This window comes from Somniosus microcephalus, chromosome 4 (assembly GCF_052327205.1).
Source record: "Somniosus microcephalus isolate GS21.2 chromosome 4, FLI_Smic_1.0, whole genome shotgun sequence".
NCBI lineage: Eukaryota > Metazoa > Chordata > Chondrichthyes > Squaliformes > Somniosidae > Somniosus > Somniosus microcephalus.
The window spans coordinates 277,287,718-277,313,544 of record NC_140990.1 but is presented as its reverse complement, the minus strand read 5'-3'; the positions used below and the strand labels follow the sequence as shown (position 1 = coordinate 277,313,544).

The following is a 25,827-nucleotide window of genomic DNA, read 5'->3' as shown; positions in this document are numbered from 1 at the left end:
GTAAATAGGGATCTTGATTCATGTATTAAGAACAAATCAGTTATTAATAAACATACTTACATTTATCAAAATACTTTGGCCCGTAGTGATCCCTGGTCTCAGGAGTGAGTCGCTCCCAAAGCTGTAGAAGATCTTTCTCAATGAGTTTTAAGTTTGTAGTTTCTGTCTTAAAGAAACCTGGTTCAATAATGCTGACTTTCATTCCAAAATGCTGCATATCCCTCCTAGACAGAAAATCACAGAGTTTAGTTTGATTTACTCTTCCAAAGGTATTAGCAAATGCTGTGGCAAAGCATGTTAAGCTGGAAGAGGAAGCAGGACAGGCAAAATAACTCTCTCCAAGAATACTCTAACCCTATTTTGCTCCTTTTCTTATGGCTATTTATGATTTTAACATTGATCAAATAGCTAAGTGTCACGTTCTCAGAAGGTGCATTCATACTTTAAGTTTATCATCATTGGGAAGCCCAAACTGCTTCGCACAATATGAAAATTGGACTCTAAATCTAATGTGAAAGACAAACTGACTGAAACAGAGTCATACTTCCTACTCCAGAGAGTCTCATTGCTTTGTTTCAGTGTCCAGTTAAGCCCTGACACTGGATTCTAGCTGCAGTCACACTGAACCACAACGGTTGCAATGTAAATGCACCCTGAGGAAATTTTCGCTCTGAAGAAAATGATTTAAAATCTTTATTTCTTTTTGGAGTAACTGAGGTTCAGTATTGTCACTAAAGCAATGACAATACTCCTTGGGTACTGTGTGTGCCTGCATGACCTGAGTACCTGTAAGCTAGAGAGTTAATGTTTCAGGTCGATGACCCTTCGTCAGAACTGGGAAAAAGCTGGAGATGGAACAGGTTTTTAAGCAAGTGCAGGGGCAGGGAAAGGGGGGAGGGGAGGAAAGAACAAAAGGGAAGGTCTGTCACAGAGATTTGCTGTTTCCTAGAATGTAGTTAAAGTAAGTGCACTCACACTTTGCCTAATTTTACAATCTCGCTTTACAATGCATCTTAAGAGCACTTCGTTATAAGCTTAGTGGTGGAAAATGCACAGTCCTACAACAACTGTACATCTACTTTACAAATATGCAGACATGCCATATTTTTTAGGGCACTCTGTATTGCTGTCATGCCAATGTGTTTGCCGTGTGGCAAGCTACAAATACCACGCACATGGACAATACAAGGAACTTGCATGCTACATATTCAGGGACTCACATAAGAAGCATGCTGGGCTGGGCACTTAGATGATGAATTCTCTCAGATTCTTCATTCTAAAATATGCCCCTTTTTTCTATCTACTTGCAGCAGAAGGTTGAATGTATCAGTGCCACATACAGACAAGGGATTCAGCTATTCTAAGACCTTTGACTCCTTATGAAGAGAAGGTATTGTAGAGTCTGGGCATCGAGGCAATAAAGGGACTGGGAGGACTGAGGACTCTCCAAGCTCATGGCTGGTACCATCTTGATTTTCAATCCACAGAACCCCCTACTTATTTACTCCCTTGCAACATTGCGGCAGGACACAATAGAATGTATTGCCATGTAAGATCTATATCAAGGAGTGTCTTACAGTCAGAGTTCTAAAATATATCCTTCCTTTGATACTCTAGGCACCCAAGAGGGCCAGGTGCCAAGGTAATCTCATTCCTGGATTTAGCATCTGAAAGCATCCTGTATCACTGGTTCTTAAAGTGTAAGCATCAGTACAAATACATCTGGGATGTTCACTTAGTGAGGTGCAGAAGGTAACAGCTAGTGAATTACTGAGCACAAGTGAGGTGCAAGTAGAAGTGGCAGTGGAAAAACCATGAAACTGCTGACTGGAGAACCAGGTCAAGGGCTCCTTCAAATGCTGAGCCCAGGGACTTGGACCTCACAAGACCTGCCAATAAATGCAGTTTGCTAGCTTGCCATAAGCATTTAATAGTGCTATATAAGAATGTACCAAGCAATCTGCACAGCATAGCAGTGACGGTGGAAAAGTCCATAGCTCGCAATGTACACTTCTATGTGGCTGCTTGACCAAGCTATAGACTGTAGTGTCCGCGCATCAATAACACACGGACTGCAGGAGAACGGTAATAAGAGGTGTTTACTGAACAGAGGGTATGCTGGAACTCAAAGTACAGAAGCCTGCTACTGCTTTATATACAGGTGTGGTCACTGCCGGTACTACAGTATAAAAGCAGTTCTCTCTTAAAGGTACATACACAACAATTCCTCCCCTTTTAGATAAACAGTACATAACATTCATTTAACAATTGAATAATAACTAATTACAATTACACTTTTCTTTGTACTATATACATCAGCTGAAAGTAATCATTTATAAATTCAGTCTTTGAGGAGGCTTCCTGATCCTGTCTGGATAGCGCCTTTCTTGAGTATCCTGTTCTTGTGGCGGAGTCGATTCTGGCTCATTGTCATTGGTTGGTTCGTCAGCTTCCAATACCACTGATTCTGAGGTAGACGCAATCTGTACTTCGGGTTCATCACCAGGTGCGCATGCTCGTGGTATGGGTTTGACTTGTTCCTGTGACTCTAGAATCTGGTCAGCATGGTGTCTCACAATGCTCTCTCCAACGTCCACTGTGTACATTAGTGGTCCCTGCCATGTGCATATCGTTGCTGGCTGCCATTTTTCTGTTCGGTAGTCGCGGGCCAAGACTGGTTGCCCTATCTTGAAGCTCCTGGTTGGCTTTTCATTGATGTGCTGGAATTGCTTATTCTCAACATCTCGTCTTATGTTTGGTTTGAGCAAGTCCAGGCGACATCTTAACCCGCGGTTAAAGAACATCATGGCTGGAGCTTGGTTGGTGACTGCATGTGTCGCATTTCGGTAAGCAAACAAGAAATTATCCACCTTGTGTTGCAGTGGTATGTTGTCATTATACATCGCCTTTATTGCTTTTTTAAAGGTTTGAACAAACCTCTCGGCCAATCCATTTGTGGCTGGATGATATGGGGCGGATGTGTAATGCTTTATCCCATTATTCCTCAAAAACCTCCGGAAATCCTCGGACACAAACTGTGGTCCATTGTCGGAGCAAATCTGTTCTGGCAAGCCATTCCTGGCGAAGATGGTCCGTAGGACTGCAATAGTTTTCTCCGTGGTGGTGGAGGACATTTTGATGACCTCTGGCCATTTCGAATGTGTATCCATGGCGATTAAAAACATTGAGTCCATAAATGGACCAGCAAAATCAATGTGTACCCGTTGCCATGGAGATGAGGGCCACTCCCATGGGTGTAGTGGGGCCTGTGGTGGAGCGTTTTGGACTTTCTGGCATCCTGTGCCTCTCTTGGTCATTTCCTCGATTTCTTTATCGATTCCCGGCCACCACACAAACGCCCTGGCTAGGATCTTCATTTTTGCCCCTCCCAGATGACCCTCGTGAAGCTCATTGAGTACTCTTTCTCTCAACTTGGGTGGAATTACCACTCGGGATCCACACATCAAGGTTCCCCGGCACACTGACAGCTGTTCTCTCCTTGGCGAGAATGCTGGCAACAGTGAGTCGCCATGTGCTGGCCATCCCTTCACTGTCAAATCATAGACCCGAGAGAGTGTCGGGTGATTTCGGGTTTCCTTCTCTATACTTGAGTTTGTAACAGGTAGACATTCGACTATGGTTGAATGGAATATCTCAACAGGGTCCACTGCAGGTGCTTCCCCCACCGTAGGCAGCGGCAGGCGCAACAGCCCATCGGCGTTTCCATGCTGTTTCATGCCCTTATACTCTATGTCGTATTGATGTGCCCCTAGAAAAAGGGACCATCTTTGCAGCCGTTGCGCCGTCATCACCAGAACGCCCTTCTTTGGGTTAAAAATGGAGACAAGGGGCTGGTGATCAGTCAGTAAGGTGAATTTCTGCCCGTGCAGATAGTGATTGAACTTCTTCACCCCCCACACCAGGCTGAGGGCCTCCCTGTCAATCTGGGCATAGTTACGCTCGGCTGAGGTTAACGAGCGTGACGCAAAGGCTATTGGCCTCTCTGAACCGTCAAGGAATTTGTGCGACAGCACCGCTCCAATGCCGTAGGGAGACGCATCACATGCCAACCGAATCGGTAGTGATGGATTGTAGTGGGCCAATACTTCTTTTGAAGTGATTAGGCATTTACATTTCTGAAAGGCACGCTTACACTCATCACTCCATTTCCATGCTACTCCAGTTTGCAGCAGGGCGTTCAGCGGGTGCAGAATTGTAGACAAATTTGGCAAGAACTTATGGTAGTAGTTCACCAACCCGAGGAACGACCTCCGTTGTGACACATTTTCCGGTGTTGGAGCCTTGACTACTGCCTCAATCTTGTCTGGGGACTTATGTAACCCCTCTTCATCAATCACGTGGCCACAATACGAGATTTGTTTCCTGAAAAACTCGCATTTGGGGCGGTTGGCTCGTAGCCCATATTCTTGTAATCTAGTGAGCACCTGCTCCAGGTTGGCAAGGTGTTCACTGTCATTTCCGCCCGTAACCAGGATGTCGTCCAAATAACACTGGGTCCCCGAGATCCCTTGCAGGACTTGTTCCATCGCCCTCTGCCAAATAGCCGGAGCTGATGCTACCCCGAATACCAGTCGGTTGTACTGGTAAAGACCTTTGTGAGTGTTTATCGTGAGGTATTTTCTAGATGATTCATCTACCTCCATTTGTAGATACGCTTGGGCCAGATCAATCTTCGTAAAGCATTTCCCTCCAGATAGTGAGGCGAAAATATCTTCTATCCGCGGAAGTGGATATTGTACTGTGTGAAGGACTGGGTTCACAGTTACCTTGAAGTCCCCACAGATGCGAACCTTCTTCGGCTCCCCAGGCGTGCTGCTCAATGATTTCTTCATTACAGGAACGATGGGTGTGGCCCACTCGCTCCAGTCCACCTTGGACAGCACACCCGAACGCTCCAGACTCTCCAGCTCTGCTTCAACGGCTGGGCGGATCGCATACGGTACCGGTCTGGCCTTAAAAAATTTTGGGTTTGCGTTATCTTCAATTTTTATCATTGCTGTTACGCCTTTTAGAGTCCCAAGTCCTTGCTGGAACACCTCTTTCGCGTCAGTTAGAATTTTTGACAGTCGTCCCGGTGTGGCGCCGTCATCTTTTTTGTCAGCCACAGTTAGCGCCTGAATGGAATGCCAATCCAATTGTATTTTTCGGATCCATTCACGTCCCAATAATGGTGGTCCTCCATCTTGTAGTATATATAGATACAGTTCCTGTGTTTCCTTGCCGTTGTATTTAACGGGCACCCTTATTTTTCCTCTGGGGTAGACTTTTTGCCCCGTATATGTCTTCAAGAGAATGGACGTATCCTTCAAGGGAATGTGTGAGAATAGCCGCTCGTAGTCTCGTCGAATCATGACTGTTAGGGCTGATCCTGTGTCCAATTCCATCTTTACTTGGGACCCTGCTATCATGAGGGTGACCCAAATGGTTCGGTGATCCTCCTTTGCGATCACGTTGTGTAACTTTAGACAACTTAGTCTCCTGCTCCCGGAGTCATTATCACTCTTCTGGTCTTCTGAACTACTGTCCGTCATCTTTTTTATTTTCTTGTACTTTTCCTTAGTAGTTCTTTTAGTGTTGGTTTTCTTTCCCGACCTGCAGACTTGTGCTATGTGTCCCATTTTTCCACATTGCCTGCATACTTTGTCCTTAGCCCAGCAATCCTTCTGGTCATGGGTTGTCCTGCCGCAGCGATAGCACTTTTCTGCTCCATATGCCATTTCATTGGTGCTATATTCTTGCGGTTTCTGTTGTATTTCCGCAGCTCCCTGTGCTGTTGCTTCGTCGGATACTGCAACACTGAAAGCCTTTTCTAGCGTAAGGTCCTTTTCCGAAAGTAGTCGTTTCTGGGTTCCTTCACTCTGGAGCCCGCAGACAAACTTATCCCTTAAGGTATCTGCCAGTCCTGCTCCGAACTGGCAGTGTTTCGATAACTTGCGTAGTTCCTTAAGATAGTCAGCATTACTCTCGTCTTTGTGCTGGTTTCGTTTATGGAACTTGAATCTTTCTGCTATCAGCAGCGGTGTAGGGTTTAGATGTTCCTGTAAGATATTGACAATCTCTTCAAAATTTTTCTCCACTGGTTTAGCTGGGGTAATTAAATTTCGCAATAGGCCGTACGTTCTCGCGCCCATCAAATTTAATAATACCGACGCCTTCTTTTCAGTGGCCACCTCATTTGCCTTGCAGTACACTTCAATTCTTTCCACATACATGGTCCAGTCTTCTATTTCGTTATCGAAAACAGTGATGCTGCCACTCTTCGGCATCTTGGGTGGTTTAAAATGGCGCCTTCCGCGCTTTTCCTTCTTCTCCAATGGATTACAATGGCGCCTCCCGCGCTTTTCCTTCTTCCTCCTGCTGCCAATGCTGCTCCTAGCGTTCTAACAGGTAATGGCGGCGCCCCGCGGCTTTCTGCGTGTCTCTTTTCCTTCCCTTTTTTTCCAATGCTGCCAGACACTTGAGCACCGGCCGCGCCCTGTGCGCTCCACCCTCTCTCTTTTTCTTCCCGATGACGCTGCTCGGCCCCCTTACAGAGCTGCTCGATCGAGCTCTAGCCCGCAGCAGTCCGGGAAGGGTCAGCGCACTACCTGCTACCAGCCCGATTTGCTGGGACACCTTGACTGGAGAACCAGGCCCAGCACTCCACAGCTTCCCCTGCAATTCTCTGAACTCCGATGGATCACTGGGCAGTTGCCCACGGTCGACGCCCGTTGCTCTGGCTTCGACCTCCAAGAAGCTTCTTTTCAGGGATGGATCCCCGTGAGGTGATGCAGTGCTGCAGGTGAGTTCGAACCTGCTCGTCGCCACTGTAGTGTCCGCGCATCAATAACACACGGACTGCAGGAGAACGGTAATAAGAGGTGTTTACTGAACAGAGGGTATGCTGGAACTGAAAGTACAGAAGCCTGCTACTGCTTTATATACAGGTGTGGTCACTGCCGGTACTACAGTATAAAAGCAGTTCTCTCTTAAAGGTACATACACAACATAGACCACAAAAGAGAATCTGGCCACTCCAAGGAACTCCATAGTAGAGTCCTTTTAGCCAAGGTTCAAAGCTGAAACATAGTTTCTATAACAGTTGCTCTGATTGGGGCTCTAGAGATCTTGGGCTTTAAACTGCATTGGTCTGTCCTGTCTGGATTCACCAGGTTTTGGAATCCGATTGAGACAGCTATAATTTAGGACTTCAGTAACTTTATTGCTGTCCAGGGGTCTGTTTACATGCAGTTCTCTGGGCATACTGAGGGAGTGACCAGCAGCAGGACCTAGCACGGATAATGGAGATATCTCTCAGGATGATGCCACATCTACACCACTAGTAATCCCACTCAAATTACTTTAATTGTCACCAAAAAACATATAGGTCTCGACTGCTACCCTAGCACTACCTGTGGTGCCTGTAGTTGCAGGGCCATCTACTAACCAAGCACAGGGAGGTCCTGAACCACCTTCATCCCTAGAGGCAGACTCTGACATACAGCAGCTAAACATTTCACATCCTCCTCCCATTGGGGCTATGTGGTTAAGAAGTAGAAGCCATACATCATACACTGCCATAAAGGGGAAGCACCAGGGTAAAACACCATACATGGTTAGGGTTAATACAATTTGGGTTAATGTGCTCTAACGAGTCAGTACAGTTCATTTGGGATGAGGCACAATAAGCTAGTTGTGAAAAAATGCAATACACCTGGAATTTCCACAGGGGTTCTCCAGTAGAAGATCAGCAAAACTCCCGGAGAAACAGCATAAATGCCTAAAAACACCCATTTACGCCATTTCCCCAGGGTTTCCGCCAATCTTCTGCCAAAGTTACGGGATTGGGAGCACCCTGTGGAAATTCACGGTCATGGTGCTCATTAGTCTTCACATTAGGCTGAGGGCAATGGTGGAGATCCTGTTTTTTGGTTGGGAATTGTGCACATTGTCATAGGACAGTCCAAAAAATTCTTCTAAAAGGAAAATAAATAGTTGCTTGAAAAAGAGGGTAATTAAAGGGCATGGTGTACTAACAGAAGAGTGTGATTAGGCTAGTTGGCTCATATGGAGAAGAACACCTTTTATGCCTCCACTGATCCTCATCATCCTCCTCCAGAAGCTGTAGACAGAGAGGGGTACCCAGGACATACCCATAAGTCTTATTTAGGCACAGCACAATTACAGTTCGCTTGGCAAGCATATAGATAGGAGTCGGGATGCAACTTTAAACCGGTCTGAATAGCTTTAGTAGCTAAAGCAAACAAAAAAGCGAAGCGGGCAAATCATGGGGTCAATATACTGCTACTTGCTACAACTACCATGCAAAAGAGCCCCCTTTAATAAAGAGCATTAGCATGGCTGAAGGGGAAAACCACCATTTTATACAGGCACTGAACAACTGCAACACTGTTTGAGAACTGAGAATGTATTATGAGGCCGTGAATTAATTTAAATACTAATTGGATAGTTCTGCCAAAGACCCAGCAAAGGCACGATGAGCTGAATGTGCTGTATCATTCTATGATTCTAAACGAAATTAATATAAAACAGGCCTTGAACCTCAGTGTACCAACTATTGCATTATTGGTCACGTTTCAGAGACATGGACCATGTACTGCAGGCGCCTCAAAGCACTGAAGAGGTACCACCAACGCTACCTCCGCAAGATCCTGCAAATCCATTGGCAGGATAGGTGCACCAACGTCAGTGTTCTAGCTCAGGCCAACATCCCCAGCATCGAAGCTTTGACCACGCTCGATCAGTTCTAATGGACGTGCCACATCATCCGCGTGCCCGATATGAGACTCCCAAAACAAGCGCTCTACTTGGAGCTCCGACATGGCAAGAGAGCCCCAGGTGGGCAGAGGAAACGCTTCAAGGACATCCTCAAAGCCTCCTTGGAAAAAGTGCAACATCCCCACTGACAGCTGGGAATCCCTGGCCCAAGACCGCACAAAGTGGAGAAGCATCCGGGAAGGCACCGAACAGCTCGAGTCTCTTCGCTGGGAGCAAGCGGAAGCCAAGCGCAAACAGCGGAAGGCGCGCACGTCAACCCAAGCACCCCATCCACCCGCCCCTTCAACCACCGTCTGCCCCACCTGTGTCAGAGACTGTAGGTCCCGCATTGGACTCATCAGTCGCCTGAGAACTAATTTTTAACATGGAAGCAAGTCATCCTCGGTTCCGAGGGACTGCCTAAGAAGAAAAAAAAAATATTGGTCACAAGACTGCACTATGGAATAAAAGAATTATGGAGCAGGCCTTTGTCACCTTTCATTGGTGACTAAAAGTTGATGCGCCTCAATAACTTCAAGGCTCAAAGTTAACTGGATAAAACAAGGCTTTTATTAGCAAAGAAAGATGCCTGTGTCTTCACCTAGCATTCTGCTGTTCTGCTGCAAGACAAGCCTGGGCTTGTCTTAAGTAGGGCCAGGTATGGGCGGAGCCGACACACCCAATGGGGAGAAAGGGGGCGGTGCACTATATACAATACAAGGTGAAGACACAGGAGCAGGCAATACAATATATGTAGTTAAATACAGAGTCTGATGAATGACATATTTCATCACATTCACCCCTTCTACAGATTTAGTCTGTCCGGGGGTGTGATAGTCCTCTGCGACCGACGTAACGGTTGCGGTGCCGCGGGTGCCGGCTGGGTGTCCCGGGTGACCTCCTGGGTCTCTGCCGGGGGCGCCACCGGGGTTGTTGAAGGAGTAGGTGGTGGGGGTACCGTTGGCTGGTGTTCTTCCGGGGGTGATGAAAGAATAGTGGGTGGAGTGGGTGGGTAATAGTTGTTGTGGTTGTTGTCGTTGTTGCTGTTGTTGTTGTAGTCGTTGTTGCTGTTGTTACCGGCTGGGGCGAGGTCTTTTATGGACACAGTGTCCTCCCGTCCGTCGGCGTGCCGGACATATGCATATTGTGGGTTGGCGTGGAGCAGGTGCACTGGCTCCACGAGAGGGTCCGTCTTGTGGCCCCTCACATGCTTCCGCAAAAGTACCGGACCTGGGGTGGAGAGCCATGACGGTATGGATACGCCTGAGGTGGATTTCTGGGGAAACACAAACATTAGCTCATGAGGCGTGGCATTAGTGGCGGTACACAATAGTGACCGTATTGAGTGGAGCACATCTGGGAGGACTTCCTGCCAGCGGGAGATAGGGAGGCCCTTGGTCCTTAGAGTTAGGGTGACTGCCCTCCATACTGTCCCGTTCTCTCGCTCCACCTGACCGTTACCCTGGGGGTTGTAGCTGGTGGTACGGCTCGTGGCAATCCCCTTGGACAGCATGTACTGGTGTAGCTCTTCACTCATGAAGGATGCCCCCCTATCCGTGTGGATATAGCTTGGCATACCGAACAGGCAGAACAGGCTGTTGAGGCATTTAATGACCGTGGCGCTGGTCATGTCTGGGCAGGGGAAGGCGAATGGGAAACGGGAGTATTCGTCCACAATGTTCAGGAAGTAAACATTGCGGTCGACGGACGGGAGGGGGCCCTTGAAATCTAAGCTAAGCCGCTCAAAGGGCCGTGTAGCTTTGATTAGGTGGGCTCTATCAGGGCGGTAGAACCGAGGCTTGCACTCAGCGCAAGTGCGGCAGTTCCTGGTCAGAGACCGAACTTCCTCAATCGAGTAGGGTAAGTTGCGGGACTTTATGAAGTGGAACAGCCGTGTGACCCCTGGGTGGCAGAGGTCGTTGTGGAGGGTCTGTAGCCGATCCCCGGTGGCGTTGGCACACATCCCTCATGAGAGGGCGTCGGGGGATTCGTTAAGGGCCCCCGGCCGGTATATGATATCGTACTCGAAGGTGGAGAGCTCGATCCGCCACCTAAGAATCTTATCATTTTTAATCTTCCCCCTCTGTTTATTATTGAACATAAATGCTACCGACCGCTGGTCGGTAAGTAGGGTGAAGCGTTTGCCGGCTAGGTAGTGCCGCCAGTGGCGCACTGCCTCCACGATGGCTTGGGCCTCCTTTTCCATGGAGGAGTGTCTGATCTCGGGCCCCTGGAGGGTCCTCGAGAAGAAAGCTACGGGCCGCCCCGCCTGGTTGAGGGTGGCCGCCAAGGCAAAGTCAGACGCATCACTTTCCACTTGAAAGGGAGTGTTCTCGTCCACTGCCTGTAGCGTGGCCCGCTCAATATCCTGCTTAATGCTTTTGAAGGCAGCATGGGCCTCAGCAGAGAGCGGGAAAGAGGATGCTTTCAAGAGGGGGCGGGCTTTATCGGAGTAGTTAGGGACCCATTGGGCATAATACGAGAATAACCCCAGGCACCTTTTCAGGGCTTTGGGAGTGTTGGGCAGGGGCAGCTCCCGTAGGTGGCGCAATCGGTCGGGGTCTCATCCGAATTCCCCATTCTCCACCACGCTGCCTAGTATGCAGAGGCGCGTGGTGTTGAAAACGCACTTGTCCTCGTTGTAAGTGAGGTTGAGTTTTTGTGCGGTTTTCAGAAACCTCGCGAGGTTTGAGTCGTGGTCCTGTTGGTTGTGGCCGCAGATGGTGACGTTGTCGAGATAGGGGAAGGTTGCCTGCAAGTGGTGGTCATCGACCATGCGGTCCATCTCCCTCTGAAAGACCGAGACCCCATTCGTCACCCCAAAGGGGACTCTGAGGAACTGGTAGAGGCGTCCGTTTGCCTCGAAGGCGGTGTACGAACGGTCCTCTGGTCTGATAGGGAGCTGGTTGTACGCTGACTTGAGGTCGATAGTGGAGAACACCCGGTATTGGGCAATTTGGTTCACCATCTCGGATATGCGGGGTAGCGGGTAGGCGTCTAGTTGGGTATAGATGTTGACTGTTTGACTATAGTCAATCACCATCTGCTTCTTCTCGCTACCCCTCACCACCACCACTTGGGCGCGCCACGGGCTGTTGCTGCGTTCAATAATGCGCTCCCTCAGGAGCCTGTCCACCTCGGTCGCGATAAACCGCCTGTCCTCCCAGCTGTACCTCCTGCTTTTGGTCACTATTGGCCGGCAGTTAGGGGTAAGGTTCGCAAATAGCGAAGGCGGCTTTACCTTCAGGGTAGCCAGACCGCACACTGTGAGGGGCGGCTGGGTCCCACCGAAATTGAGTGTGATGCTTTGGTGGTGGCACTGAAAATCCAGGCCCAAGATCACGCTCACACATAAATCCTTCATAATTAACAGTTTAAAATTATTATATACAGTGCCTTTAACGGACAATCGTACCGCGCAGTAACCCGCAATAGTCGATATCTGGGTTTTGTCGGCCATAGAGATCGTGCCCTGCGTAGGGACTATAGTTAGAGAGAGTCGTTGTACCAGACCAGGGTGAATGAAGCTCTCCGTGCTCCCGCTGTCAATTAAACATTTAACCTTGCACCCGTTTACCTCGATGTCCACCATCGATTTGGATAGTGGGTGCGGTCTGGACTGGTCCACTGTGATCGACGCCACTGTAGGGCCCTGATCGGGACAAGATGGTGGGCCACACGATGCCGGGTAAGATGGCGTCCACGATGTCTGCTCGCGAGATGGCGGACCCCATGAGGTCGGACAAGATGGCGTCCAAGATGGCCGCTCCCACGGCGCGCACGCGGCGGTGGCGGGTTTGCCTGCGGGGTTCCCTCTGCACACCTTCCCAAAGTGCCCCTTCTTACCGCACTTACAGCAGGTGGTGCCTTTCGCCGGGCACAGGTTCCTGGTGTGCTTCGGCTGCCCGCAGAAGTAGCATTTGGGGCCCCGATGCGTCGCGGCGGTCGTAGGGCTTCTGGGGGGAGAGCAGGGCCCCGACGGTGTTGGGCTACCGGGCGGGGAAGCAGAGGCGGCGTGGGCCGCGCGGCCTGAAGAGTAGGAGTCAGAGTTCTTCTGAGCCACATCCAGCGATCGCGCTGTGTCCACAGCCTGTGTCAGATCTAGGCTCATGTTTTCTCTAGCAGTCTCTGCCGGATGTAATTAGAGGTAAGGCCTGTGATAAAGGCATCCCGAATAAGCTGGTCTGTGTATACCGTGGTTTTCACGTCTTTGCATTTGCAGTCTTTGCCAAGCACTTTTAGGGTGACTAGAAAGTCCTCTAGCGACTCTCCGGGTCGCTGTGTGCAGGTAGCAAGCAGATGCCTGGCGTACACCTCGTTGGTAGGCCACTGATAGTGGGCCTTTAGAATGTTGCAGGCATCCAGGTAGGTGGCGGCGTCTTGGATGAGTGGAAAAACCCGGTGGCTTACCCGATTCTGCAGGATCCCGCGTTTCACATCTCTGGTGGCTTTAGAGGCTGTGACGGCTTCGGAGTTGGCCATAAAAAATTCCAAGCACTGGAACCAGTGTCCAAACCGTGCCGATGCATCTGAAGCATGCGGGTCCAAATCCAAGCGTTCCGGTTTCAAAAGTTGATCCATCGTTGAAAGTTTGCTAATAAAATTGATGCACCTCAATAACTTCAAGGCTCAAAGTTAACTGGATAAAACAAGGCTTTTATTAGCAAAGAAAGATGCCTGTGTCTTCACCTAGCAGTCTGCTGTTCTGCAAGACAAGCCTGGGCTTGTCTTAAGTAGGGCCAGGTATGGGCGGAGCCGACACACCCAATGGGGAGAAAGGGGGCGGTGCACTATATACAATACAAGGTGAAGACACAGGAGCAGGCAATACAATATATGTAGTTAAATACAGAGTCTGATGAATGACATTTCATCACAAAAGTCACAATCCAACAGAAAAGATCATCTCCAGAATGAAACCCCTCTGTTGCAGGAAGGTTTAAAAATGTCTCACTCAAAGTTTACCCTCTATAGCTATACATTTAAACAGAGTACTGCTGTTTGGCTTACTTGCAATGTACTTTATCTAATCTAACCAAATAACAGTCATTGTATGTAAAGTAAAAACAAATATTTTAATGCTGTCATTTATAATTTGCTTGCCTGACAGCTTACTTGGTACTTACCTTAAACTGTCTGAAAAAGACTCCACTCCATATTTCGATAAACAGTAGCCACCACCAGCAAATGAAATACGGCCCATAACACTAGCAACATTCACAATCCTTCCCTTTGCCTTCTTCACCAGTGGCAGGAAATGAAGAGTGACATTAATAAGTCCGAGTAGATTAACATCCAAAACTCTGTTAAAATCTTCCAATGTCAGCCATTCTGTGGGTGCTATTGGAGTTGCTCTTCCAGCATTGTTCACTAAACCCCATAGACCTGCAGGTTGGATAAACAATGTTCAATGATTTTGGATTGTCTTTGGAGGTACACATCATTAATTCACATAGAAATAGACAAAGGTGATGAGCACAACTTTTTCTTATTAGATAATGTTCCTGTGAAATGCCTTTACTATGTTAAAGGCCCTATATAAATGCAAGTTGTTGTTGTAGATGCTAAAAGATTTTTTTTTATTCGTTGATGGGATGTGGGTGTCGCTGGCAAAGCCAGCATTTATTGCCCGTCCCTAATTGCCCTTGAGTGGCTCGCTCGGCCATTTCAGAGGGCAGTTAAGAGTCAACCACATTGCTGTGGGTCTGGAGTCACATACAGGCCAGACCAGGTAAGGATGGCAGATTTCCTTCCCTAAAGGACATTAGTGAACCAGATGGGTTTTTACAACAATCCGATAGTTGCCTTTTATTCCAGATTTATTTAATTAATTGAATTTAAATTCTCCAGCTGCTGTAGGTGGGATTTGAACTATTGTTTCTGGATTACTAGTCCAGGCCTCTGGATTACTAGTCCAGTAACATAACCACTAAGCTATAGTTCTCTTAAGCTATGGGACGTCTCAAAAATAAATACAGTGACTATATTGCAAAAATAATTTGTTGGCTGTGAAGCACTTTGGGAGGTTGTGAAAGGTGCTATATAAATGCAGGTTCTTTCTTTAAATGAGATCGAATCATAGAAATTACAGATTAGAAGTAGGCCATTTGGCCCATCATGCTTGTTCCAGTGCAAACCCCTTAACTACAGATTTCTACTGTAATCCCATTTCCCTGCCCTCTCCCTGTATTTTTTTATATTCTTCCTTTTCAAATATTTATCCAATTACCTTTTAAATAATGTTATAGGCTTAACCACAACAGCTGCTTATGGTAAAGTATTCGATAGTCCCTGAAAACGGGTATGGGGATCGCGATGTGCGATTAACCCATGCCCGTTCAAAGTAATGAAGGCAGCACGCAAACTTTAAATGATAGTAAGGTGTAGCCCAACACAAAACGTGCTGCTGAGTGGCTGCCCGCTCAGCAGGGGGCCCAAGTTCGTGCAAGGCTAGCACCATCTTCTTAGGCAGTCCCTTGGAACTGAGGATGACTTGCTTCCACACTAAAAATTAGTTCTCAGGTGACGGATGAGTCCAATGCGGGACCTACAGTCTCTGTCACAGGTGGGGCAGACGGTGGTTGAAGGGGCGGGTGGGTGGGGTGCTTGGGTTGACGTGCGCTCCTTCCGCTGCCTGCGCTTGGCATCCGCTTGCTCCCAGCGAAGAGACTCGAGGTGTTCGGCGCCTTCCACTTTGTGCGGTCTTGGGCCAGGGATTCCCAGGTGTCAGTGGGGATGTTGCACTTTTTCAAGGAGGCTTTGAGGGTATCCTTGAAGCATTTCCTCTACCCACCTGGGGCTCTCTTGCTGTGCCGGAGCTCCGAGTAGAGCACTTGATTTGGGAGTCTCGTATCGGGCATCTGGACGATGTGGCCCATCTATCGGAGCTGATCGAGCGTGGTCAAAGCTTCGATGCTGGGGATGTTGGTCTGAGTGAGAACACTGACATTGGTGCACCTATCCTGCCAATGGATTTGCAGGATCTTGCAGAGGTTGGTGGTACCTCTCCGGTGCTTTGAGGTGCCTGCTGTACATGGTCCATGTCTCTGAAGCATACAGCAGGGCGGGTATCACTGCTGCTTTGTAGACCATGAGCTTAGTGCCGGGTTTGAGGTCCTGGTCTTCAAACACTCTCTTCCTCAGGCGACCGAAGGCTGCACTGGCACACTGAAGGCGGTGTTGGACTTCGTCATCGATGTCTGCCCTTGTTGACAGTAGGCTCCCGAGGTATGGAAAGTGGTCCGCGTTGTCCAAGGCCTCGTCATGGATTTTGATAATCGGGGAGCAGTATTGTGTGGCGGGGGCAGGTTGGTAGAGGACCTTTGTCTTACGGATGTTTAGTGCAAGGCCTATGCTCTCGTACGCTTCGGTGAAGGTGTTGATGATGATTTGGAGTTCGACCTCAGAGTGTGCGCAGACGCAAGTGTCGTCTGCATACTATAATTCGACGACGGGATGGGACGACTTTGGATCTGGACTGAAGGTGTTGGAGGTTGAATAGTTTCCCATTTGTCCTGTAGATTAACTCCACTCCAGCGGGAAGCTTACTGAGGGTGAGATGGAGCATTACAGCCAGGAAGATCGAGAAGAGCGTTTGTGCGATGACACAGCCTTGCTTGACCCTGGTCCATACGTGAATTGGGTCTGTGGTGGATCCGTTAGCCAGGATCATGGCTTGCATGTCGTCGTGAAGCAGGTGGATGATGGTGACAAACTTTTGAGGGCAGCCAAATTTGAGGAGGACACCCCATAATCCCTTACAGTTGACGGTGTCGAAGGCCTTTGTGAGGTCAAAGTAGGCCATGTACTGTGGTTGATGCTGTTCCCTGCATTTCTCTTGTAGTTGACGCGCAGTGAAGATCATGTCCATTGTGCCCCTTAGTGGGCAGAATCCGCATTGCGACTCTGGGAGGAGCTCTTCAGCCACTGGGAGAAGGCGTTTGAGGAGGATTCTTGCAATGAGTTTCCCTGTGGCAGACAGCAGGGAGACTCCGGTGTAATTACCACAATTGGACTTGTCACCTTTCTTGAAGATGGTGAGATCCCCTGGCATGCTCTCCTTCCAAATAAGAGAACTGAGCTCATGTATTCGCGCCAGTAGTTTTAGCGCCTAAGCCAGAATTCCATCTACCCCTGAGGCCTTGTTGTTCTTCAGTTGTCGGATGGCCTTTTCAACCACATGCCGGGCTGGGGTTGTGCTGAGGTGGTGGCGGGTAGCATGCTGCGGGATGGAGTTGAGGACACTCGCGTCAAAGACAGAATCTCAGTTAAGGAGATCTTTGAAGTGCTCCTTCCAGCGGGCACTGACTGCCTCTCTGTCCTTGATGAGTACCTTTCCGTTCTTGGCCCACAGTGGGATAGGACCTTGAGTGCTTGGGCCGTAGGTGGTCTTGACTGCGCTAAAGAATCCACGCATGTCATGGTTGTTAGCTAGCTGCTGAATCTACTGCACATTCTCCACCCACCGTCTTCTTCAGGTCGCGAGTTTTTTGTTGGACTTCAGGCATCTATACAGCTGCTTTCTTGCTCTTGAGTTCTGTTGCTGTTTCCAGATCAAGAATGCCTTGCGCTTGCAGCTTATTAGCTCCTGGATCTCCTGGTCATTCTCGTCGAACCAGTCTTGGTGATTCTTGGTCGAGTGATCGAGCGTCTCTTCACAGGTGCTGATTATGGAGACCTTGAGTGCAGACCAGGTGTTGTGGACACTCTGTCTCTGAATCACTGGGAGTTATCGGGTTGGTTGTGAGGCGCAGGCTGTATAGGGCTTTCTTAGCAGGGTCTTTGAGTGCTCCAGCGTTGATTTTCCTGCGGCATTGTTTCTGTTGCCACTGCTGTTTTGGGGCTATGTTGATGGAGATGACAGAGCGGATTAGGCGGTGGTCTGTCCAGCAGTCAGCTCCTGTCATGGCACGAGTGATGCAGATGTCCTTGTGGTCCCTGCTCGGACGATGACGTCGTCCAGCAGATGCCAGTGCTTGGAGCGAGGGTGTTGCCATGAAGCCTTGTACTTGTCTCTCTGACGGAACAAGGTGCTGGTTATGACAAGGCCATGTTCTAAGCATTTCATCAGGAGGAGGGTACCGTTGGAGTTGGCTTTCCCTACCCCCTCTCTGCCGATCACACCTCCCCAGAGGTCTGTGTCCTTTCCAACTCTGGCGTTGAAGTCGCCAAGGAGAATCAGCTTGTTGCCCATTGGGACTCGGGACAGGGATTGTTCGAGGCTGGAGTAGAATTCCTCTTTGGTCTCGTCTGTGGCTTCCATTGTTGGGGCGTACGCACTGATGACCGTAGCGCACTGGTTCCGGGCTAGGGTGAGCCGTAGAGTCATGAGGCGTTCGTTTATTCCACAAGGGGGGGTCTCTGAGACGTTCAATTAGCTCATTTTTTATGGCGAAGCCTACCCCATGGAGGCGGCATTCTTCTTCAGGATTGCCTTTCCAGAAGAAGGTGTAACCACTGCCTTACTCCTTGAGCTGGTCTCCCCCTGCCCACCGGGTCTCGCTTAGGGCGGCGATGTCTATGTCAAAACGTCTGAGCTCCCGGGCAATGATAGCTGTACGGCATTCCAGTCTGTCGCTGTTGGGGTTGTCCATGAGGGTCCTGACATTCGAGGTCCCAAACTTCATTTTAAAGGGTGGAAGATGCCTGTGCATGAATTCTTTTAATGTGGGGTGGCCTTTGCACACCAGCTACCACACGGGCTTGACAGAGCAAGGTCTTGTTCCAATGGCAAGGGGATCCAAGACGATTGGAGACCAGGCTCTGCGACATCGGCCTAGCACACACACACAAACATACTCCTGCTGTCCTCCTCCCTTCTTTCCACAGGTCCACTCTGCCTGGGTTTCATAGGCTGCAGTGTGGTCCTCCCGACCTCGCTGCTGGTCCATGCTGCGCCACTCCTGAGCCTCGACCTCGCTGCTGGGCTCGTCCTCGCTCCTGGGCCTCGTCCTTGCCCTGGGCCTCGTTCTTGCTCCTGGGCCTCGACCTCGCTCCTGGGTCCCGACCTTGCTCCTGGGCCCTGTCCTCGCTCCTGCTAGCACCAATTGAAGCTAGCCTACACTTTGTAAAGCCAGCCTGCACCTCTTAAAGGGGAGGTGCAATTTGACGACACCAGGTGCTGGAAGTAATTGTAGAAGGGAGCTTCACCTGGGAAACATACAGGAATGGCACAGCAGGCCAGAGAAAGGGCTCCAAGGTTATCAGGCGCATCACTGGAGGCCCTAGTATAGGAGGTGGAGAGGAGGAGAGAAGTCCTGCTTCCACAGGGGGGTCAGGAGGCCCTCTAGACAGACACTGTAAAGGCAGTGAGAGCAGATAGTCATGGAGATCAATGTCAACAATGTTGCCTTGAGGACCTGGATGCAGTGCCGTAAGAAGTTCAATGATCTTACACGAGTGGTCAAGGTCAGTGAATGCATCTTCAAATGCCATATCCCACAAACTGCACAACTAGCCTCATACACTGCTCAATGCACCATACCCCCATTACTCACCTCTATCAATCACGACTCACACCTCACATTCATATGCTCCATCTCACCCTCACACACTTACCACAGCTGCTCACCCCCTCGGCTGGTCGCCGTATGCCTGGTGGCAAGGGCTGTGCCCTCATGATGGTGAGGATGCGGAGCATGCAGCAGACCACGACGAATCTTGAGACGCACTCTGATGAGTACTGCAGGGCTCCTCCAGAGCAGTCCAGGCAGCGGAAGGTTTGTTTAAGGACACCATTGTTCTGCTCTATCAGATTCCATGTGGCAGCATAACTTTTGTTATATGCATGCTGTCCACGTGTGCGTGGGTTGCGCAGCGGATTCATGAGCCAGGTGGTCAGCGGATAGCCCATGTCGCCCAGTAGCCACCCTCTGATTTGCCATGGTGGCTCAAAGACTGATGGCACAGTGGACTGCCGCAGAATGAAGGCATCATGACTGCTGCCAGGATACCGAGCATTGACTTGCATGATGCGTTGAGTATGGTCGCACACCAGCTGGATATTGAGGGAGTGGAATCCCTTCCAGTTGCGGTACATCTCCAAATTGAGATGTGTGTGTGCAGTCAATGGCAGTGGTTCAAGAAGGCGACTCACCACCACCTTCTCAAGGGCAATTAGGGATGGGCAATAAATGTTGGCCTTGCCAGCGACCCCCACATCCCATAAAACGAATACAAAAAACCCTGCACCATGGGGAAGCCTGCTATCCTGGCGAAACACCGTGGTCGCTCCGCTGGCTTTTCTCTGGCTTGAGAGAATGAAATATATTCAGCTCTTTTTGCATACAGAGCCTTACTCACTGCCCTTATACAAGAGTCGACAGCGAACTGGGAGATGTTACAGATGTTGCCTGCTCCAGCCTGGAAGGAGCCTGACGCAAAGAAGTTCAAGGCCACGGTCACCTTTACAACCAGTGGCAGTGGTGTCCTTGCCCTGTACTAAGGCTGCAGGTCTGCCTGCAGCAGGTGGCAGATTTCAGTGAGCAACTCCTTAGTAAAATGGAGACATCGCATGCACTGTTCCTCGCTGAGCTTGAGGTAAATATGGGGTGGGTTTGGCCTCCTGCTGAGAGGCCTTCTCCCCCTCCTTCTCCTGCCTCTTCTAGCAGCTTGTCCTGCTCTGTGTCACCTCTGCTCATTCTCCCTGTCATGCTGCAGGCCAAGGGGGATACAAACTACTGCACCCATGTCTGGGAGCAACTGGTCTGAGGAGACCCCTTGCAAGTCAGTACCAAGTCCTTGAACACATGCCATAACACTCTTTGGAGACTTTAGGCAACTTTTAAGAAGTTTAGAAAGCACCAAACACTTCTACAAACTCAGCAACAGCTAGTAGAATTCAATCAGCAACTAACCTGTAAGTAAGGAATGATCCCTTTAAATAATACTTGTGGGTTGTTCATCCTGCTGCTGAACACATGTTCAGCTGTGCGAGGTTAAGAGAGGGCATTAGCTCCAGCACTGAGGTCGAAAATGGCAGTACTAGTGTCAAATCAGCATTCATTACATGCTGATTGACATCACAATCTGTGTACTCTGCATACAGGGGTACAGTAGCATAGTGGTTATGTTACTGGACTAGTAATCTAGAGGCCTGGACTAATGATCCAGAGACACGAGTTCAATGGGGAATTTTAATTCAGTTAATTAAATAAATCTACAATAAAAAGCTAGTATCAGTAATGGTGACCATGAAACAATCGGATTGTCGTAAAAACCCATCTGGTTCACTAATGTCCTTTAGGGAAGGAAATCTGCCGTCCTTACCCGGTCTGGCCTGTATATGACTCCTGACCTACAGCAACGTGGTTGACTCTTAACTGCCCTCTGAAATGGCCCAGCAAGCCACTCAGTTGTAACAAACCGCTACGAAAAGCAATAAGAATAATAAAACTGGATGGACCACCCAGCATCGACCTCGGCTACGGACACGAAAAAGGCACAACCAGCCAAATCGAATCTGTAAAGTCCTCCTCACTAACATCTGGAGACTTGTACCAAAATTGGCAGAGCAACAGCCTGACATAGTCATACTCCCAGAATCATATTTTTCAGCCAACGTCCCAGACTCCTCCATCACCATCCCTGGGTATGTCCTGTCCCACCGGCCGGACAGACCCACCAGAGGTGGTGGCACAGTGGTATACAGTCAGCAGGGAGTGACCCTGGGACATTGATTCTGGACCCCATGAAGTTTCATGGCATCAGGTCAAGCATAGGCAAGGAAACCTCCTGCTGATTACCACCTACCGCCCTCCCTCGGCTGATGAATCAGTACTCCTCCATGTTGAACACTACTTGGAAGAAGCACTGAGAGTAGCAAGGGCACAGAATGTACTCTGGGTGGGGGACTTCAATGTCCATCACCAAGAGTGGCTCGGTAGCACCACTACTGACCGAGCTGGCCGAGGCCTGAAGGACATAGCTGCCAGTCTGGGCCTGCGGCAGGTGGTGAGAGAACCAACACGAGGGAAAAACCTACTTGACTTCATCCTCACCAATCTAACTGTCACAGAAGCATTTGTCCATGACAGTATTGGTAGGAGTGATCACCGCACAGTTCTTGTGGAGACAAAGTCCCATCTTCACACTGAGAGCACCCTCCATCGTGTTGTGTGGCACTACCACTGCTAAATGGGATAGATTCAGAACAGATCTAGCAGCCCAAAACTGGGCACCCATGCGGCGCTATGGACCATCAGCAGCAGCAAAATTGTATTCAACCACAATCTGTAACCTCATGGTCCGGCATATCCCTCACGCTACCATTACCATCAAGCCAGGGGACGAACCCTGGTTCAATGGGGAGTGTAGAAGAGAATGCCGGGAGCAGCACCAGGCATACCTAAAAATGAAGTGCCAACCTGGTGAAGCTACAACACAGGACTGCATACATGCTAAACAGCAGAAACAGCATGATATAGACAGAGCTAGGCGATCCCACAACCAACGGACCAGATCAAAGCTCTGCAGTCCTGCCACATCCAGTCGTGAATGGTGGTGAAATTTAAACAACTGTGTGGGGGAGACTTCATGAACATCCCCATCCTCAAGAGCTAAGAAATAATAGAGGTGCCCACTACTAGGTGTATTCTGTAGACCACCAAAATAGTGGGAAAGATATGGAGGAGCAAATTTGCAGAGAAATTACAGAGAGGTTAAGGGCAAAGAAGGGGAAGAATTTCTGCAGTGTGTTCAGGAGAACTTTCTTGATCAGTATGTTTCCGGCCCGACGAGGATCTGGTTCTGGGGAATGAGGTAGGTCAAGTGGAGCAAATGTCAGTAGGTGACCATTTAGGGAACATAGGGTTAGTATCATAAGGTTTAGATTAGCTATGAAAAAGGACAGGGAGCAATCTAGAGTAAAAATGTTTAACAGGGGGAAGGTCAATTTCAGTGGGATGAGAACAGATCTGGCCCGGGTAAATTGAAATCCAAGATTGGCAGGCAAAACTGTAATGGAACAATGGGCTGCCTTTAAAGAGGAAACAGTTCAGGTACAGTTGAGGTACATTCCCACTAAAGGGGAAAGGCAGGGTTACTATAGTCAGGGCTCCCTAGATGACGAAAGAGATAGAGAATATGGTGAAGCAGAAAAAGAGCGCGTATGACAGTTGTCAGGTTGCAAATACTTCTGAGAATCAGGCTATATATAGAAAGGTCAGAGGAGAAGTGAATAAAGAAAATAAGAGGGGCAAAGCGAGGGTGTGAGAATAGAATGGCAGCCAACATAAAAGGTAATCAAAAATCTTCTATAGGCATTGTAATGTACATACCTTTAAGGGGGGAACTACTTTTTACAGCTCATGTATACTGTAGTAGCGGCAGTAACCACACCTGTATATAGCACTGAGTAGTAATCTGTACAGTTCAGTTCCAGAGTGAGCCACGTTGCGTAAACACCTGTTGTACCGTTCTCCTGCAGCCTGTGTCTTACTACTGACGGACTCAACATTGGCGACGAGGCAAATTCGATCCTACCTGCAACTCTGCATCACCTCCCAGGGATTCATTCCTGGAGACCAGTAGATTGGAGGTCAAGGCCAGAGACACGGGCATCGACCACGGGCAACCGCCCAGTCATCCAGCAGAGACTCGAGAATTGCGGGGGAGGCTGTTGAGAGCCAGGCTTGGCTTTCCAGTTGCGGTGGTCCAGCGAAACAGGCTAGCAGCAGGTAGTGCGCAGACCCTTCCCGGACAGCGGCGGGCTAGAGCCCGACCGAGTGGCACAGCAAAGGGCCGAGCAGCGTCGACGGGAGAGAGAGAGAGAGAGAGAGAGAGAGGGCAGAGCGCACAGGGTGCAGCCGGTGTTCAGGGGCCGAGCAGCATCGAGGAGAGGGAGAGAGACGTGCAGAAACCCGCGAGGCACCGCCATTGCCACGAGGACCACCGAGAGCGGCGTTGGCAGCAGCGCAGGAGAAGCGCGCGAAACCTACAGGGCGCTGCCATTGCCACGAGGACCGCCGAGAGCGGCGTTGGCAGCAGCGGGGGAGGAAGGAAAGCGCGGGAGATGCCATTTTAAGCCATTTTAAACCACACCCAAAATGCCGAAGAGTGGCAGTATCACCGCATTTGACAATGAAGTCGAAGATTGGACTACATATGTCGAACGAATAGAGGTATACTGCAAGGCAAATGAGGTGTCAGATGACAAGAAAGCGCCGGTATTGTTAAATTTAATGGGTGCAAAGACGTGTGGCTTATTACGAAACCTAGTAACCCCAGCGAAGCCAGTGGAAAAGAGTTTTGGAGACATAGTGACGATACTACAGGAACATTTAAACCCCACACCGCTGCTGATAGCAGAAAGATTCAAGTTTCACAAACGGAACCAGCATAAGGATGAAAGCAATGCTGAATATTTAACAGAACTGCGCAAACTATCGAAACACTGCCAGTTTGGAACGGGACTGGCAGATACCTTAAGGGACAAGTTTGTGTGTGGGCGTCAAAGTGAAGGAACCCAGAAATGGCTTTTATCTGAAAAGGACCTTACGCTGGACAAGGCTTTCAGCATTGCGGTATCATATGAAGCAGCAGCACGGGGCGCTGCAGAGATACAACAGAGACCGCAAGAATATGGCATATACGAAATGTCATACAGAACAGAGAAGTGTTATCGCTGCGGCAGAACAACACACGACCACAATGATTGCTGGTTCAAAGACAAAGTGTGCAGACAGTGTGGAAAAGTAGGACACATAGCACGAGTCTGCATGTCGGGAAAGAAAACCAGCAATAAGAAATCTCCAAAAGAAAAGTACAAGAAGGTACATAAGGTGACGGAGAATAGTTCAGACGAACAAAAGAGTGATAACGACTCCGAAAGCAGGGAACTGAGTTGTCTGAAACTACATAATGTGATCACAACGGAGGATCACCGAACCATTTGGGTCACTCTCAAGATAGCAGGAGTCCAGGTAAAAATGGAATTGGACACAGGATCAGCCCTAACAGTCATAAACCGACGGGACTACGAGCGGCTATTCTCACACATACCCTTGAGAGACACAAAAATTATTTTGAAGATGTACACGGGGCAAAAAGTCTACCCCAAAGGAAAAATAAGGGTGACCGTTATATATAACGGTAAGGAAACACCAAAACTAGACCTGTATGTATTGCAAGATGGAGGACCACCATTACTGGGACGTGAATGGATCCGGAAAATACAGCTGGATTGGCATTCCATGCAAGCACTGACTGGGCTGCCAAAAAGGATGACGACGTCACACCTGGGCGACTGTCAAAGATCCTAACCGACACGCAAGAAGTGTTCCAGCAAGGACTCGGAACACTAAAAGGCATGACAGCAACAATTAAAATCGAAGAAAACGCAAGCCCAAATTTTTTTAAGGCCAGACCGGTACCTTATGCGATCCGCCCAGCTGTCGAAGCAGAGCTGGAGAGTTTGGAACGTTCAGGAGTACTGTCCAAGGTAGACTGGAGCGAGTGGGCTACACCCATCGTCCCTGTGATGAAAAAGTCATTGAGCAGCACGCCTGGGGAACCAAGGAAGGATCGCATCCGTGGGGACTTTAAGGTAACAGTGAACCCAGCCCTTCACACTGTGCAATATCCACTTCCGCGGATTGAAGATATTTTCGCCTCGCTATCTGGAGGGAAACGCTTCACTAAGATTGATCTGGCCCAGGCGTATCTGCAAATGGAGGTAGAAGAAGCATCAAAAAAAATAGCTCACAATCAACACCCATAAAGGTCTCTACCAATACAACCGGCTGGTATTCGGGGTAGCATCAGCTCCGGCTATTTGGCAAAGGGCAATGGAACAAGTCCTGCAAGGGATCCCAGGGACCCAGTGTTATTTGGATGACATCCTGGTCACGGGCGAAAATGACAGTGATCACCTCGCCAACCTGGAGCAGGTGCTCACTAGATTGAAGGAATATGGGCTCCGAGCTAACCGCCCCAAATGCGAGTTTTTTAAAAAACAGATCTCGTATTGTGGCCACGTTATCGATAAAGAGGGGTTACATAAGTCCCCAGAAAAGATTGAGGCAGTAGTCAAGGCTCCAGCACCGGAAAACG

General features: G+C 49.1%; 1 protein-coding gene across 1 annotated transcript in view; it reads right to left on the bottom strand.

The window, feature by feature from the left end:
• LOC147120485 (retinol dehydrogenase 7-like) overlaps positions 1 to 25,827 on the bottom strand; it is an 83,854-nt gene that overhangs the window by 1,293 nt on the left and 56,734 nt on the right. The window contains exons 4-5 of the mRNA XM_085986491.1: positions 13,905 to 14,163; positions 61 to 224 (exon numbers count right to left, since the gene is read on the bottom strand). Coding sequence (XP_085842617.1) covers positions 61 to 224; positions 13,905 to 14,163 — 423 coding nt within the window. The remainder of the gene's footprint in view (positions 1 to 60; positions 225 to 13,904; positions 14,164 to 25,827) is intronic.